A 17340-nucleotide genomic window follows, 5' to 3' on the forward strand; every position below is an offset into this window, starting at 1 on the left:
ATGAATCGAGGAGCGGAGGACTTACCACAGGCTTCGGGTCGACCTCCGTGTTCCTTGGGCGCCGGCGGCCGAGCTAACCGAAGGTGGGGAACCCGCCGGATCCGCGTCGTCTTCCGCCTCGCCGGAGGCACGTCGCTTGCGCTGGCCCCCCGACGTCCCCGCCTCGCCGCCGCACCCTCTCGCCACCTCCACTTCCGAGTCTCCGTGGGACCAACAGCCTGGACTCGCTTCCCCTCGCGCACAGGGTTGCGGCGCCCGCATCGCCCCGCAAATTTGCCGACGGGACTTCGCTCTCCGCTTCCCTGTGCCACGCGATACGGTAGCCGCTGGAGAGCGTTGCAGCCGGCTTCGGGCGAAATATCAAGCGCTACAGTCGTTTACGGAGCGGATAAGGATTCCGCTGGAGTTGGTCTAACCTCACCCCGTGCAGTCACCACTCCATCTGCCGTTGAAGCAATCCTACGGCTCCTGTGCTGTGCACTCGCCTCGCGAGCTGGCCTGGCCTCAGTGAGAGGGAGCATATTGGGATATGTTGGAGTCTTCTCTCCCGGGTTGTTGGCGCCGGCGCTCCTCGAGCTGAGCCGGCCTCCGTTGCGGAGTCCCAAATGCTTGTGTACAGAGGAGGGAGATGGTGATGCCCGGGGGCGCCAGCTTCTTCTTCTGCCGCCGCTGCTCGGTGGCACGACCCTGCTCGCGGACGCGGGGAGGGTGGCGTTCGCCGATGTGTCAGCGTCGTCTCCGCATGCGCTCTTGCCGGCGGCGGACGCACCGTTTCTTCCGGGTGCTAGCGATTAATAATGCTGCCCGCATTTGCAACCGCACATTTGCACGCGTTTCCATGCCTTGATTTCGGATGAGAGAAAGATGCTATGCCAGCGGATTTGCTTAAAAACGCGATGCCATTGTTTTGTTTGTCGGCTTGGTGCTGCTGCTGACAGCCATATTTTGTAATGACTTTTTTGGGGTTCTGGATTGCAAGATTGGTTTTTTCCCTTTGTACTTTGCTTCTGTTGTTAATGTCTCTTTGGACTTTTGTGTGAGCTTTATTGTGTCGTTTCATCAGTTCCTCCCACAAAAAATTGGGTGCAAATCAGAAGCTTCTTTCTCTTTGTGATGTTTTCCCATGCCATTTTATAGTTTCGAGTTTTGACTTATATTTAACCATTTTTTTCACACATTTTTTTCTTGATTTGCCGTTGCATCTTCTGGTACTGTTTGGTCAATGTCCAATTGCCCATTACAGAATTTGGAGCACATTGTGAATCTTAGGTGTCAACTTGACATTTCCAGTGTCTTACCATTGAAATGCCCAATATTTGCTTGTCTCTGCACTAGTGTTTCATATTCGAGCTGAATCCTTTTATCCAAATGTATTTGAATTTTATCTGTGATATACTGCCCTTGAATACAGCTGCAAGGGTCCAAACTGGGGGAGATAACCATTACAAAAGGCAGGTCCTCGTTGTCGTCATCTTGGCACTTGTTGCACACTTGCAATCATGGTGATCATGGTTTCAGCAATTTATGCATGGACCTTCTGTAGAAATGCTCAGGAAGCTCTGGACTCCAAGGACATCAAGATATCAAGTGAGTTCTTTAAGGAAATACTTAATATCAGTTAGTATCATATTTGACTAATAGAGTCCTGAACTCCCGGATGATGTTTTAAACGAAATATTGCAGATGCTACTAAAGGGAACATACATGTTGACACATCATCCCTTCCACGAGGCGAGCGCACAGCACAGGAGCCCGTGTTCTGCTGGGGCCACGGCTCCGCCTTCTTCCCCGTGGACTGGGCCCTCCGCAGCACGGTGTGCGGGTCCATGCTGCCGGTGACGGTCACCTTCTGCGGCAGCCTGTTCACCTCCACACACTGCACTCCTGCAGGGAGCCTCACGAATCACGATTAATTATTGGCGCTGTAAATCCTCTAATGACATCAATAGTGCTATAAATTATCTTCTCACAGGAACACTTCCATTCGTACGCGCGCATCGCGGTGCTCAAGAAGCTAAAAGATCTGGCCAAAGTGCCACCTCTTTTGAACATACACAGCTGTGTCTTTTGCAGAAAATACTGTGCCGGGAAAAGCTTAAATAGACGTGACATGATGGTCATTACTCACTCTCGAGTGCAGACTGCAGACTGCTCATCATCAGCGCATTGAAAGGAACTCGTGGGCACAATGCTAGTGTGCAAAGAAAACAATGTGAGATGCGTAGGGCCAGGGGGGCAAAGTGACGACCAACCTCTCATGCCGGAGAGCGCTTTCTTGACCTCGCGCTCGCATCGCTCGCAGTCCATCCTGACCCTGAGCTCCACCGTCAGCACCCGGCGCCGCTGCATCATCTTCTTCTCCCTAGAACCGAAACTGATCGCTCCCAGCAAGCTAAGAAGCTGCCTCATGTGCCTCCCATGGGGAATGCAGCAAGAGCATGAAGATCTAGCTAGCTGGTTGGTTGATGAGCTCTCTTGTGAGTTGTGAAATGGTGAAGAAGCCTAGCTAGCTGGCGCAGCACTGTCTGGCTTTGTAAGAGGCAGGAACTTTTCGGAGGCTTTTTGAACTAGGCAATGGCGAAATGCGTTGTGACTGCGAGGGGACTGGAGAGGAGAGGAGAGACGGGTGCGTCTGTGGAGGCTGACAAGAGAACACGAAGAGGGGAAAAGTGAGGACTCAGGAGCCATGGGGCGAATGATAGAATAACTCTAGCTGCTTTTGTTTTGGTCTTAGATTTTTTTCATGCATTCCGTTTCTTTCGTTAGAGTTGTTCTTGAGAGTCAGTCAGCTGACGCGCGCTTGTTCGCGCGGAGCTTGTTGCGTCGTGCGCGCTGCGCCCTGGATCGTGGGATGGCACGAAGTGGCAAAGGGGAGTGGCGCGCGTATGTAGGAGGCCGAGTGCATGTAGATCCGTGTCCAAATTTATTTGCTGAATCGGACACCCTGAATCCGAATCAGATTCCGACACTCGTGTCGGATTCCGAGTTATATTTCGCGTGTCTAAATTTTCTTTGCCGAATCGAACACCCGAATTCGAGTTGGATTCCGACACCCGTGTCTGTGTCCAGGTAACACTGAGGCCGAGTGGCCACTACTCTGTTTTGTAATTTCAGTTGTCTATTTATAGATCAAGAAAGAGTCAGAAAAGTGCGGCATTGCAGCACAAAACATCAGAGTGTTCTCTCGCTCTCGCGTTCTTCAGAGAATTGCCGGATTCGCTGCAGTGGAGTCCGCTCGTCGCGTGCGTGCTTAGTTTGTTTCCAACAACGAAGTCTCGTGTGACGGTCCTGCAGTGGAACGGTGGTGCGGTTGTGTGTTGCAGTAGGCCAAGCAGAGCGCGCAGGCGATTGGGACGAGTGGAGGGTGCAAGAAATCACCTGCAAAGCTGCAGCGTTGGAAAGTGGATTTGGCCATGCTTGTGAAAGATGATGTGCAAGAGTTTGAGGACATGCTCGTTTCGTTTCCACGGCAATTGTGAACGTTGCATAGTTGCATTTCATGTTGGAGTTACTAGGTACGCAAAGGAAGTTGAGGATGAGTCAGGCAAAGCCAAAAGGATGTCTACTCCATTTGCAGGGCCTAGACTAGAAAAGATTCAGATTTTTAGACCGATGCAGATGCAACTTCAGCAATTCTAAGCAAAGGGGCACTGAGCAAAATATAGCTGATCTATTAATCTCTAGAGCAAAAAAAAAAAACACCAAATATGAAGCACATACAATATACAGGGCTATCGGTTAGGATTATATCTGTTGTTCATGAGATGAAGAACACAGTGGACATTGTCAGTAACAGCAACGGGTTAGAGCTAGCAAGGAGCTCCTGCAGATTCGTCGATCCACTAGAGGGCGGAGCCGTGCCTGCGACTGCAGGCGTCACGGCGGGGGAAGTCTGCTGCTCGTTCGACGGCAACGGGTCCTCTGGACTGTTGTGCTGCGATGGACCTAAGGGTACAGTCGTGCTGTTGTCAACGTCATGGCCTGCGCACAGGATTGAGCGTTACCATATTTAAGAATTCGGTGAATGGTAAATTTAGTATTCACTGGTAGGTGGTTCTGGCTTACATTCAGACCGGTACCAGCCCAGCTTCATGTTTTCTCGGTCGAAAACTACATGGTACCCGACCATGAAATTCTCTGCACTCCACAAATATCTTGTATGAGAATATAGAATACCAAACCAATAAGTAACCTAGGCTAATTGGAGCACTCACGTGCAATAATTCCGATAGGTTCTGATGATGGCAGCACAGCTAAGCAGAACCCAGCGAGCGCTCCCTGTAAAATGGAAAATTAGATGATCAGCTGCCGCTCCAAATATGTCTATAACTAGAAATTGGCATGATGTCAACTTTGCTTTATCTTATGCACACACACAAAGAACTGATGACATTACTATTGCTAATAGTTTCTCGCTTCTTTTTTCAAGAGCACGCAAGAGATCTGCAAACCTTTATATACTAAGTTTTGCTCGACTAAGACCTAACATGTGGACTGAACATAGCGCTGGACCGCAAGATGCACAACATAGCTGTTGCTAGGATTAGTCCATGTCAGTCATGCGAACTACACACAAGCATTTATCCTACACATAATTGTAAAAAAAACAAATGCAGTAACATCAATACTTAGGTTAACTCAATTCCCATGCACATAGGCTTTAAACGTACTAACTCATATCATGTTATATATATCAATATTTAATGGAAGCGAGCGCAAAGCGGTCGTGTTTCCATTCAGGAGCTTAGACTTGAAAATGTACTGGTTGACAGTAAAAGGGCACATTTAAGAATCACTTAACATGGCTCTCCATCACTCTCAGCTGATTTATTTTGAGGCCAAATTTTTAATCTCATCCAAGAAAATAACATACCTGTTGGTCATTAAACCGAAGGATAGGATTAACAGCCTGGAAGCTCTTGTTTGCAGCAAATGTCACAGTTATGGTTGGCACATCTGGCATCTCAAGAGGACTGTATGTAATCACATAGCAGTGCATTTTATTAAGCAGAGCCACAAAAATCGAACAAATCCCTGATGGCCTTAAATGAAAACAGAAGCTACTCACCTAGCACTGTAGCAATATTTCAAAGTACTGTCATCATAAGCTACTCTTGAAGCATTAATTTGTTTGTCAAACTGAAAATTTATAATAATTAGTACCAAAATTTATCAATCAGAGAACCACCCCCAAATCGGTAGATATTCACCTCCATTGTGACAGCCTTGTAAACATCGGGAGGAAGAGAAGTAAATGATGTTCCACTATCAACTAAAGCCTGGAAGCTAGTACCTTCAAGACACTTGTGTCCAATACAAGAATTGACGACGTTAACAGCATAAGTTTGACTGGAAAATTAAGAAAGAAAGATGTAAGCAGGTCTGTAAAGAATTTCGAGAACCAGTACAGAAACTCACATTATTTGATAAGTTAATCACTCCGAGGCACTCACAGTTTGCCATACAAAGGAACGAATGGCGTAGACTGTTGAGTAGACACTCCTTGATCTCCAAAGAAAATTCTCCCAGAGTCATCTTGCTTAAAGCACATGGAGAAGGAATTCCGAACCAGTCCAGCTCTTGCAAGGAAGCTAGGAACTGATATATCTGCCATTCCGAGGCCAAGAAGTCCATCCGGCGCAATACCATCCAAATAGTCACCACTTTGCTTTCTACCACAGCTATACCACAAAGATACACTATCTTAGTAAAACGAAATGTCAGAAAGTCAGCTAATCATGAGACTAGTGATGTTCTGTACTCGAGCACCATATCTAGTTCCGATTCTTTTGTTTGAAGAGTGCATTCAAGCATCAATACCAATGCAAGATGTAATCACAGAAGCAATGAATGGTTATGGCTCAAACATACTAATTTCATATGCAAATACACTGATCTGATACCTAAACAAGTAAACAGTGTACAGAGTATGTAGGAGTAATTCACCAGTAAACATGCAGGCAATAAAAATATAGTTCACTGACAACACCCCAAGTGGGGACATTGTGATATGTTAAGTAATGTTGCTTTTTATGCCAATGAAACAGTAGAACTTTATGGACTAAAGGTACGGAATTCCTAATGAGGGAGAAAGCAACAGAAAACCTTACCCTATAACAACCGAAGCGTTCACTGGTATATGGCCCTCCCTGGAATCCAAGCGTAATGTATCCTCAATTAGCAGGCCAGAGCTGGTTGTATTCCCGGAAAAGTACTTAATATTGTATGGGCAAGGCTGCTTTGGGTTTGCACAGCCTGAACCCAATAAGCATAGCTCATGACTGCAGGGCAGATGCCGACTCGTTTTTGATTCAGTTGGCTTGTAAATTCCAAGATCTCTATCCTGCATAATAGATGTTCCATTTATGACGGAGCACCTGTCAATCAATCATTGGAAATAAGCACTAAACTGCTTCCAAATGTAGTAGTTTCCTCCCTTTCGAGCATTTGTTGTTACGGAATATAAGCAACATAAAATAAACAAAATTCAAGAGAATCTCTCAGGAGGTTATTTTACTGAAACGCGACTTGGGTCCCTAATTTGAAACCTAACTTAGCTGGTCCATACTTGCAAGTTGTGTCGCTTAGGTAATTGCTAAAATTGGCAGTGGCATACTGGCATGTTGGTGTGCAACTGACGCAAATCATCTGCATGGACACGAATGATCTACATGGAATTTCATGCATGATCCATGTGACAATTTTTGGTATGGCAGTTCTCTAATGAAGTGCTAAAATGGCAGTTGAATGGTGGTGTAAAATTACTTTCCATCAATATTTAGATGGACGGTCCATGCAGTAATTTCGGGTCACGTGATGTTATGCAGACTGGGTGAGTTACTTTTCAAGTTTCAGTGCCTTTCGGGCAATTTTCTACGAATTTAAATATATACATAATAGCAAATAGCATGACATGTATTGGTTTCTTCAACCAAGGTTGCTGTATTATTACTTGCGGAAGAATTGTTAATACTCAGGTCTTCATCTGCACCAGCATTTCTTACATTTGCCAAGTCAAATATGTGGTCTTTGTAAAAAGATTAGCACTGTGTCAATACTGAAGTATCTAGGTATGCACATGAAGTGGACATCTCATATGTCTATGCTCAAATAGAAACGATCATTTCACAACACAGCATCTTCAGACATTAACATCACGCTACTGATCAAAAGGGGTCCATACCAAATTTCCACGGTAGCCAGACAAAGGAGCACACTGGATACAATCACAAGGCACCCAGAACAAGTCACTCCCAGTATCCAATGCGACCAGAAAGGAGGTGCTTGGCGTCCCAACATCCACCCAAGTGTAATATAACCTGCACATCAATAGTCAGAAGAAATGACATCAGCTTACAAGTACTCCAACAAAGCACATAGCTCTGACTGTAAAAACAGTAAAACATAGAAAGCAGTACATAGCTCTGACTGTAAAAGAAAACAGTAAAACACGGCTTGGAGCCTACCAAAATGTACAATGCAACCCGTACGGCCAGTGAAATTTTATTTTGTTATAGTAAATTAGTAATGCCGCATTATTTTAGCTGTCTCGTAACACTTCTTCAACCTACTAACACTATAGCATGCTAAGAGTCGCGGCTGCATTCACAGTGGAGTAGAACAGTAAAAAAAGTTGAGGAACGTAAGATCCGATGGGGGCAGGGAATGCGGCGCACCAGCCGAAATCGTTGCCGCCGGAGAAGATGCTGCCGCCCTTGGAGAGCGAGAGCAACTGGAACTTGCCGCCGACCCGCAGTTTCTGCCGCTGGAGGTCGCTCCGGACCAGCGCGCGGTAGTACTCCCCGCTCCCGCGTCGCGGCCACCGCCCCCCACGCGCGCCCGCCTCCAGCCGCGCCTCGTCGGACAGTCGGTGCACCATCCTCGAAGAGAGCTTCGCCGCGGCCGCGGCCGGCCACGCTGCCGCCGCCGCTGCAGCGAGCAGCAGCAGTAGGAGGGGGGCGCGGAGGCGCATGGTTGGATCTGAGCTGAGCTCGCGGGGGTGGATCTGAGGGTAATGCGGCGCGGTGGCCGCGAGGAGAGGATCTGGGGCTAGGGTTTCGCGAGCGGGAGGCGCGGAGGCGGTGTTGGGTGGGAGAGCGTGGAAGGGGTGGGAGGGGAGCTGGGGCGGTGGTGTGGAGGTGGTGATGGTGGTCTGGAAGTTAGCGCAAAAGGCAGGAAGACGGGGAAGGTTTTGATGTTTTTCTTATGAGCCCCCATAGTAGTTACGATTTTATAAGAAGCTTTTTGGGTGTAGTAGTAGATATGGATAATTGGATATGATGAAACAGTAGTAAGAGATGGAGTATTAAGAATTATTGAAGTAAGAAATTATGTGTTTTCAACATACTTATTGGTCGAATATACATGCTATATGGTTCAAGTTTGTCCACACTATGTGATATTGGAAATTGCTACGCAAATGTGTCAAATAAATCAATGAGTTTCTTATTTGGAACGAGTAAGGTTGGGGCATCATAGCATGACTCTAAGAGCTACAATTGTCTAAATTTGAAATTTGACATCATAAATCAATTTGTTGTTGACGAGTTTCTTACTACTATGATCACCTACAATTGTCTCTTGTGTAATGCAGTGGCTAGGGTGTCATGCCAAACAGACTCAAACTTGAGCTTCATGATCACCCAAAGAAAAGGGTTGCAGAAACATTGATGTAAAACAACTAGTGATAAAAGAAAAATAGTGAATCCTATTGAAGAAAAATAGGGAGTGGTTGATTGTTAGAACCCTGAAATAGGTGATGGACTTACGCTGAGAATATTTGAGAATCGGGGGTGTTGGTAGCTTATTTGCAAAGTGAATCCTATTGAAGAAAAATATTGGAGTTTTTAACAGCAACGGTCCATCCAATCATATGAGCAGAGTCCCCACAGCCCACTCGAGGCACCGCGCGTGGTGGTCCCCACGCGGTGGTGGCGCCGCGGCTCGCTTCCGCGTGGGCCCCAGCCTCGACCACCGGATGGACGGCGCGGCTGCTGGTGGAGCGTGCCGAGCGGCCGCCTCCGCCTGTCAGAGATAAATCCGCGTGCGGCGTGCGTGACAGCTGTTACATGCGGTCCCGGCTTACGCTTGTGATTTCTGAACGGGATTAGGCACAGAAAATGGCATCCGATTATCCAAACGTACCTGTTAATAGGTTCTTGTCGAAGAATACTTCTCCACTTTCCAAGGAAATATCGTTGCATTATTTGCTGCTGAATCTCTGGTTGAACTGCAAAGTACATGCAGTTTGTCCTGCTGACAGTATCACTGTGATGAACAGATGGATTAAGGCACAGCACATGGTGCTAGTGATACAGAAAGTCAGAAACAGTCCAGTCCACCACATAAAATCATCATGCGGCAAAAAAAAAGGAACTTTATGCGACTTGACAAATGACAGCCGCCACGTTTCCTTTCGCTACCTGTCAACGCCCTCGATGATGATAATACAACTTCCTGATAAAAAGGCACTTCGCCAATAATGTTCCGTCAATATAAAAACACCAGCTGCTGTAAAGAAAACGGCACGCGGTATTATTTGTATATGAAATACTGGAAAGAAACTACGGGAAAGACATCCCCGGGTGGCTGCCTGAGCCAGCAAGGAAAAAGATGACGCCGGCCTCGGCTAATCGCTCGGTCTCTTCTTGTGCTCTTTGTTTGGTCCTGCGTTCGCGTGTCACACGATGGCGAGTCACGAGACGGATTAACAACTGGGCGGTCAGCAGGGAGTGGGGACGATCGCGGCTACACTCGTGGTTACTCTGTACTTACTCCTTCAGAAATAATAGACGATTTTTTTAAAATCAAATTTTATGTATTTTAATTCATATTCAATTAAATTATAAAAATATTTAGTGTAGGAAAATTATATAACTAGCTTGACAATTTAAACTAATTCCACATTATATTGTTTTGTAGCTATAAATGATATTTTTATAAATAAATCTTAGTCAAAATTCAATTTCGAAGATCGAATTCAAAAGAAATACATATGCTATTTCTAAATAGATGGAGTAGCATGCTGTGGGTGATCTGAGCAGTATTGTTTTGCAAAGATGAACGAATAGTGTGGGAAATTAAGCTGGAACATCGGCGCTCATTGCCTCATTGTTTTGTTGTGTCTCGCCAACCTTAATGAGGGTGCCCGGGGCGGGGCGGGGCGGGGCGGGTCTGTTACAGTCGCGACATGGGAGGCTACGACTGTGATGTTGGTTGGAACTTGGAAGGGCAGCACCACCGCCACTTACTTGTGTTGCACGGAGCCTCGCTGGTTTTTGAGGACACGTGTTGCCTCACGCACGCATGGCGTCGAATGACTACCTCTATCTCCCCTTCCTTTTTGTCGTCTTTTTTACCGACGAGGCCTGAGCATTGACGAGGCCAAGGCCTGAGCACGAACGAGAGTGTGTTGATTGGAGTAGTGTGAATTTGTACTTCTCCTTACTTCCTCGATTCATAAATACATCTTCTTAGAGATAAGATAGAATTTCTAATGTATAGTTTTAACAATTATTTTTTATTAAAATTTATTTATAAAATCTATTAAATTTGTGATATTATAAAAATATTTTAAAGATAAATCTATGTATATGATTTAAAGATTTTTAAACTAAATATTTTAAAAGTTATTATTAATCAAACTTTTAAAAATTTGGCCAAATTTTTTTCAAAATATATTTGTGGCCGGAGGGAGTAGCTGTGAAAGACCGACACGTGACGCTTTGTGGTTGATGCAGCCATTTGCACCCGTGCAAGACAGCTAGCTTAACACACCGATGGTAAGGATTTCGTCGTCAGAGGTCTCGTGCACGATTTCTTTACCTGCTATTCTTTCGTTTGGCTAACTGTGATGCTCGTACGATCGAAACATAAAGGATGCCCTAAGGACTTGTTTGTACAATGCTCTAGAGCTATAAGATAACCTTGAGATTACTAGATCAAATTTAGTTATATCCGTTGTTTCTCTGCAACTTTGTCCAAGTCCTTAAAGCATATGTGTTAGCAAAACTTATTAGAGTATGAAATTATTTTTATGTGATCAATTATAATTACATACATGTATATTGGTGGCTTTATATAGTGCCCAAGCTTTAAAAGGTTGACTACATTTACAAAAAAAGATAATGAGCAATGAGAGATGAGATATCTATCCAGGAGAAGTGTTCATGTACGTCTCTTCATTTCATTGTGCCAAATAGATAGATATCCATGTAAGCGTCTCTAAGTCTTAATGCCAGATTGGATAAGCTGAATACTGTCATTTAAACCCTTAACACATCCAGCTCTTTTCCTTACAAAATCCAATTCAATCTGCACACTTCTATCATTGTCGTACTATTAGATATGACCAAACGCCTCTATCAAGAAACTAGTAGCCATATCTCGGTTATACATCCACGAACGATCAAGTGACAGGAATCACACAAATCACATAATGTGCTAAACCCGTAGGCCTTGAGCTTGGAATGCAAGAACTGATCCTAGCTCAGTTGGTGGAAGGTACGAGCTTAGGGACAGAAATTTCAGAGTACAGTAATATAATTTGCAGAATCTAGATTACTGCGTTCCAAGCGGCAAGGAAAATACATTGAACTTATTAAACTTACTCTCTTCCTACGACTAGGGCATGTGTTATTTACAATGCACCATATATACACGGAGCTACAAAATTTCCTATCCTCGATCGGTCTCAATGGCTCAATGCACCATCCTTAAGCTAGGGATCTGGTGCAGCGAGCTGCTAGCGATCGAGCTGCAGTTGAACACATCCTCGAAGCATCCCACGGAGGGCATCCGCGGCGGAGGCACCGCCGGCAGCACCTCCGTTGCCGCCACTTCCTCCTGCACGTCGTCAACGTCTTCTCCTATGACCGGCGCAGCTGTGCCGTCGTCAACGCCTTCTCCTACGGCCGTCGCTGCCCTGTCATCGTCCACCTGCAGGGTCGTGTCATCTTCCCGCGCACTGATCGGTGCTGGAAGCGGAGTCGCGGTGAACGCAGATTCGTCCTCGCGCTCGACGAACTGCATGGTAAGGCGGCCTGCGCGGCACCAGGCGCGGATGCACCCCGGACGCACGACGGGCACCATCCTGATCACGAGCCTCCCGTCGTCGGTGCGTGTCCGCCTCAGCGCGCCCCGCGCAACCAGCGACGGGATGGGCGGGGGCAGCCAGTGCCTCGGGCACCGCCGTCCGTACGATACCCAGCACCCCTCCTCATCATCCATGTGTATGTTCTCCTCCTCCTCCTCCTCCTTTGCTTTCATGTTCTTCTCCTCGTCGTTAATGCTCGCCACGTCGCGGCTTCCGTGGACGTCCTCACCACCGCGACAGCGTGGGGACGCCAACGCCACGACCGCCCGCGTAACGACGCCGGGGGCGCCATCCGGCACGACGAGCAGGGAGCGGAGGCCGGGGATCGGGGGGCTGAATTTCTCGGCGGAGTAGGGGCCGGACAGCAGCATCATTGGATGGGTAACGGGATCGGATGGAATTGGATAGCTCGCAGAAACGACCGAAGCGATCGGCCGAGGAGCTGAAGCGCGCGCGGGCGGGCGTATAGTTATTCCGAGGGGGGTTGACGCGCGTTTTATACGTGGGCGTAGCGGAGCGGAGGGGCGCGTTCACTCTATGTATCTCCGGGAAGGCAGGAAGTCGCGGGCGCCCGTGCGTCCGTGACGAGTAGGCTCGCCGCGCGCTTTGCCAAAACGCCCGTGCGCCCGGCCAATTAATAACCCGCCGGCCGGGGCCGTCCCGTCTCAGGGACTTCCGATTCTCACCTGACCTCGGATCGGATTGGAACCAGCAGAGCACAGCAGATATTATGGCGCGTGGTTATCAGTTCCAGCCCTAGATGTGTTGGGAATTGGGGTAGCGCCGTAGTAATCGTGGCAGCAGCAGAGGACCGCAGGGAGTCGTAATCGCGTCGGATCGATCGGACGGCTACTGCGGGTGTTATCGGCGGGGGAGATGTCTGATCCGCGTCGCCAGGTAGTCGCTGCCGTTATAATGTTCTACTCGGTCTCGTGGATCAACAGAACTAACTGCTGGTTGGGTTGGGCGGAAGGTGAAACGCGTACACGGGGGCGAAGGCAGCTGGCTCCGTCCGGACGTCGCGTTGTCACACGTGACCGCTGGGTCACGAGCCGCGAGTGAACCAACGGCCGGGGTCGCGCCAGGCGTCACTCGTGCGTCCCCTTCTTTGCATGCTTGCTTTCGTCGGATGTGCCCGGCCGATTGTGGAATCATATCCTAGCACGATTATTCTTGAGCCGGTAATGCAGCCGGGACTTGGTAGCATTTTCGGCTCATATGTGAAATTGGTAGCAGTCTTTTTTAGATCAAAGGGCTTCACTCATTAACTGATAGCATGATTACAACCTAGATGTAGACAATCACGGACTGGCGAGGACGCTTCATAAACACACACCCGTCAATAACTGTGAAACCTGTTTTGCATAAGTATGTGCAACTTTATTACATGATCGGTTAGAGTAGATCAATTGAAGAGAAGAACATCTACTGCTACGTTACACACGTGAAAATGAAGCAAACTAGTCTGATTTGCGTGTCTACATCGCGTCCATTTTTATTTTACTGTGTAGAGTATGATAAAAGAAGATAAAAAAAATTAAGTTCACAAATTTTGTACATTTCAATATTTATTTATGAAATTATTAATGTTAAACACATTAAATTAATTATAGAGAAAACAATAGTACTTTTATGCATGCATATAGTTTTAACATGCAGGTGAAAGTAATACTAATCTAAATAAAACTTGTTTTATATTTTTTTGAGTTTTAGATATTTGTATATACGTATATATGTATACCTATATGTATATACACATATACATACGTAGGGCCCCACTGCTACAGTAGAAGCGACCTGAGAGGGTGCCGATTCCACCACCGTTAGGATTGATTATTGATATATAGCGATCCAAAAAAGTATAAAAGGTAAATAATGATATATTAAATGTATTTTTATAATATATGAAATAAAAATATTAGACGTTTAAGTATGTAAGGTAAATAATGGGAGGTTAAATGTATTTTTGAAAGGTGAACGGGGTTTAACTTTGTATAGTGATCGTTTGATCAATTTAGATGAACAGTGAAGATCGTTCGAATCAACTGCAATTGATTAATTATATATGAGTATAGAAAGTTCTCTGATATGTTGTATAATCAGTGAGATATTTGATCATTGATGGTGTGCCGGATTTACCTATAAGCAACCAAAACATGGCCGTCTGTTTCCATTATCACATTCTAAAATTGGTAGCAGTCTGAGGCTTATTAGAAGAACAAAAGAATTCGGTAGTACTAGTATGTGAAAGCGATGAGAGGGCGACGCCTAACGTTAGCGCCGGCGGCCTCATCTACGCCGGAGCTGGGATCCTCGTAACAGGTGGATACCACTTAGGTGCGGACAACGGTGCCGTCGTCCAGCTCGCGCTCAGACTTCGCTCGCTCACCGAACGGCGGCGGCTCAGACCCGTTGTTTGATCGCCGGTGTACGGGTTCGGGGCCTCATTTTTGGGGATTGGCGGACGGAGCAGACTCAGATGAAGAGGGAGATGGCATGGAAACGAAGTCGATCTTGACGCCGGTGTTCCTGCGGACGGCGCCGGAAGTTGGCTACGCGGAGGAGGAAGTGTACGAGGCTGAGGCGAGTCTGATACGAGCACAGGAATCGCAGGTACTTTCATCTGAATCTTGTGCAGGTTCGGGACGCCATGATTCGCTGGCAAGGCAAATCGTGGACGCCGTCACTAAACATCGACCAAGATCGACAACGAATCCATGGCGCGGGCCGCTTCCACCACCTCGCGTCTCGCCGCCGCGGACGTTAGGTGACATTGCAGGTAAAGATTGTCGGTCCGAGCGAAGATGGCAGTCAATTCCTTCATCATTGAAGATGATCGGCGATGATGGTCCGGCGGCGAAGGAGATGATTGCGATTCCAGAGGTTCAAAAATTTAAAACAACCGACAAACGGGGATATGGGCTCGGTGCAGACTGCGGGTTGAGCTGGGCCGCCTGTGCAAAAAAAGATAGTCTGGGCCGGTCAGTTGTTATCCGGAATGGGCCTGTATAAGCTGTGTTTGGGACGTCTGCCGGCTTTGCTGTCTTTTTTTTTCCCGCACTATCACGGATGTTCTTATTTTCTTGGGATTTTATCTCAGTAGGAATAGTATATGTATACTTTGGTGTATTAAGTGGTTCAAGCGTGTGTCCGTGCTACGTGAGGTTATACCTCTAATCTAGTTTAAATATGTGATAGGACACACTCATATGAGTGTGTGAACATAAGTATGATGTGCGTGTGTGAGTGTGCGGTCCGTTCGACTTATACTCTCAAAAACAAAGGGCATCCATGCCCTAGATCGACTCGAGCCTCACCGATCTTGACGTCGACGAAACTCAGCTCCTCTCCAGCGCCGACTTTCCATCCCAATATGACCATGACCTCTGATCACTTGTTCGCAACAGCGTTGTGTGGTGCGATGTAGAGTGGACACCAAAGGGTCGGGCGGGCTGGAGCCGAAGGTGGAGGCCAGGGTTACGATGCATGGACACCACCATGGAATGCGAGGAGGTGGATATGGTGATTGGGCTATGGCTACAGTGGGGGACCTGGGCATGGCTACTTTGATCAAGGATACAATGTCGGTTATGGGTATGGCAGAGGTTATGGCGGCGATGGCTGTGGGCGAGGTTGGACATGGGGCTACGATCCCCAACGTGGTGCCTGAGGCTTCGGTACCTGCCGCCCTGGCTATGGTGGTCATCGTGGTGGAGGTGGCCGACCTGTGCCACTGTATCGTGGTGGAAAACTTGTAGTGCAGATAAGATGCTACGGAATAAGTTGCTTACCTAATTGGACGTGACTACACTCCGACCATAAATGCTACAGTATTTTTGTCCGCACACACCAAATTAGGAATGAAATTAGTTTAGGGGTCTTCTTTTCCTGGTTATTCACCCTTTTTGCGCGCGCGGCTGGCCACACTGGGCCCACCTGAACCCAACCTACCCCCTCCCTCCCCCGCACCGCACCATCCAACAGTCTGCGCAAGAACCTCATGCCCCCTCCTGGACAACACAGAGGCACCATTAGGGTTTGGTGAAGAAGCAAGATCGCCATTATAGCAGCACATGAAGCAGCAAGAACTTGCCTAGGGCTCATGTATGGTTTTATGGCTGTCCTTTTCTGATGCTGTGATCATCTTTACAGGAGTTTACCCAGGAGAAAAAAACACAGCAAGATTTGACAACAAATTTGCATGAATTTTACTAAAAAATTACATTAGCTTCTACACGTTTGCTTCCTAAGAAGATTTAGCCTGGATGATCAAATTGTAGCATAACTTGCCTCCAGACTACATGCACATATGTCTGCTGACCCATTGATGTATGATCTGAAAAGAAAAAAGTTATGAGGAATTAGGTAAAATGGGACAAAAAAAAAGTGTAAAAAGCAATAGTATGCAGAGTTGTTGCTTATGAAATATGAATGTTTCAGTGTTTTCCTTATGCAAAATGTATGTGATTATATCATCCATCATTGCTAGTGGGAAAAAACACAAAAGAATGTGAGTAAGCTGCATGAAGCTTGCTCCTGATTTGCATATGAATTTGCTTTTCCAAATTAAAATTGTTGCTTCCTCCAATGATACAAGTTACTTGTATTGCATCATAAACTTTCTTATAGCCGGTTCAACAAGCTTAATTGTAAGCTGGGGTTACTACTAAAAAGCAAGTATGCATGATTCTTGCTTATGAATATATGCACGATTAAAGTGTTTCTGTAGGTAGTAAAAAGCAAATATGCATGATTCTTTCTTACGAATATATGCATGATTCTTGCAGTCGCCCTGCACGCCGTTGAACCTCCCTAGTCCGCTGCAGTTGCGATGGCCCCTTGCAGAGCCGATCAGGATTGGTCAGGGCAGCCGCATTTCTGACAAGCGCAACATCGACAACGTGAGCATGAGGGGGGGGGGGGGGGGGGGAGGGGGCAAGGGGATGGGGCGTACCTAACCAACAAACAAATCCAATGAGCTCACCTCCATGCACGAACCTCCCCTCTAGCTTCCACTACGCTGAATAAAAAAACCATCGCAAAAACTCAAAAATCCATGTATGATTTTGGGAAAATGGGGGACAGATTCGAATGCATAAAGCAGGACGATAAACTCACCTTCCTTTGTGCCCCCTTCCCACCCGGTTTTGATTTCCATTTCCCCCACTAGATCGAACAACAAAATTAACCCTAATCAAAATCGATTTCGGGGCAGGAGAAGAAAATCGCTTGAGAGAGAGAGAGAG

The 17340-nt window shown here is 46.8% G+C and overlaps 3 protein-coding genes across 4 annotated transcripts; all 3 read right to left on the minus strand.

The window, feature by feature from the left end:
* Window positions 1–1251: 1251 nt before the first annotated feature.
* LOC133920367 (heavy metal-associated isoprenylated plant protein 23-like) lies at window positions 1252–2658 on the minus strand. Its single transcript, XM_062364986.1, has 3 exons — window positions 2253–2658; window positions 1705–1884; window positions 1252–1559 (listed from the first exon to the last, which is right to left on the minus strand). Coding segments are annotated over exons 1-3 (339 nt in total). The 5' UTR covers window positions 2410–2658; the 3' UTR covers window positions 1252–1557.
* A 975-nt stretch (window positions 2659–3633) lies between these two features.
* LOC133921218 (aspartic proteinase-like protein 1) lies at window positions 3634–8186 on the minus strand. 2 transcript variants are annotated; one of them, XM_062366007.1, is made up of 10 exons: window positions 7677–8186; window positions 7184–7319; window positions 6111–6343; window positions 5454–5681; window positions 5211–5349; window positions 5069–5139; window positions 4874–4973; window positions 4215–4278; window positions 4066–4137; window positions 3634–3981 (listed from the first exon to the last, which is right to left on the minus strand). In XM_062366007.1, exons 1-10 carry the CDS (start codon window positions 7970–7972, stop codon window positions 3758–3760), a joined length of 1563 nt encoding a protein of 520 aa, XP_062221991.1. In that variant the 5' UTR covers window positions 7973–8186; the 3' UTR covers window positions 3634–3757. The 2 variants fall into 2 exon arrangements, with proteins under 2 accessions (XP_062221991.1, XP_062221992.1); XM_062366008.1 differs by having other exon boundaries at window positions 6111–6377; window positions 7677–8046.
* Window positions 8187–11575: 3389 nt separating this feature from the next.
* On the minus strand, window positions 11576–12913 carry LOC133920368 (uncharacterized). The gene has a single exon (XM_062364987.1). It carries the CDS (start codon window positions 12466–12468, stop codon window positions 11701–11703), a length of 768 nt encoding a protein of 255 aa, XP_062220971.1. The 5' UTR covers window positions 12469–12913; the 3' UTR covers window positions 11576–11700.
* Window positions 12914–17340: the final 4427 nt, after the last annotated feature.

This window comes from Phragmites australis, chromosome 6 (genome assembly GCF_958298935.1).
Source record: "Phragmites australis chromosome 6, lpPhrAust1.1, whole genome shotgun sequence".
NCBI classification, from domain to species: Eukaryota; Viridiplantae; Streptophyta; class Magnoliopsida; order Poales; family Poaceae; genus Phragmites; species Phragmites australis.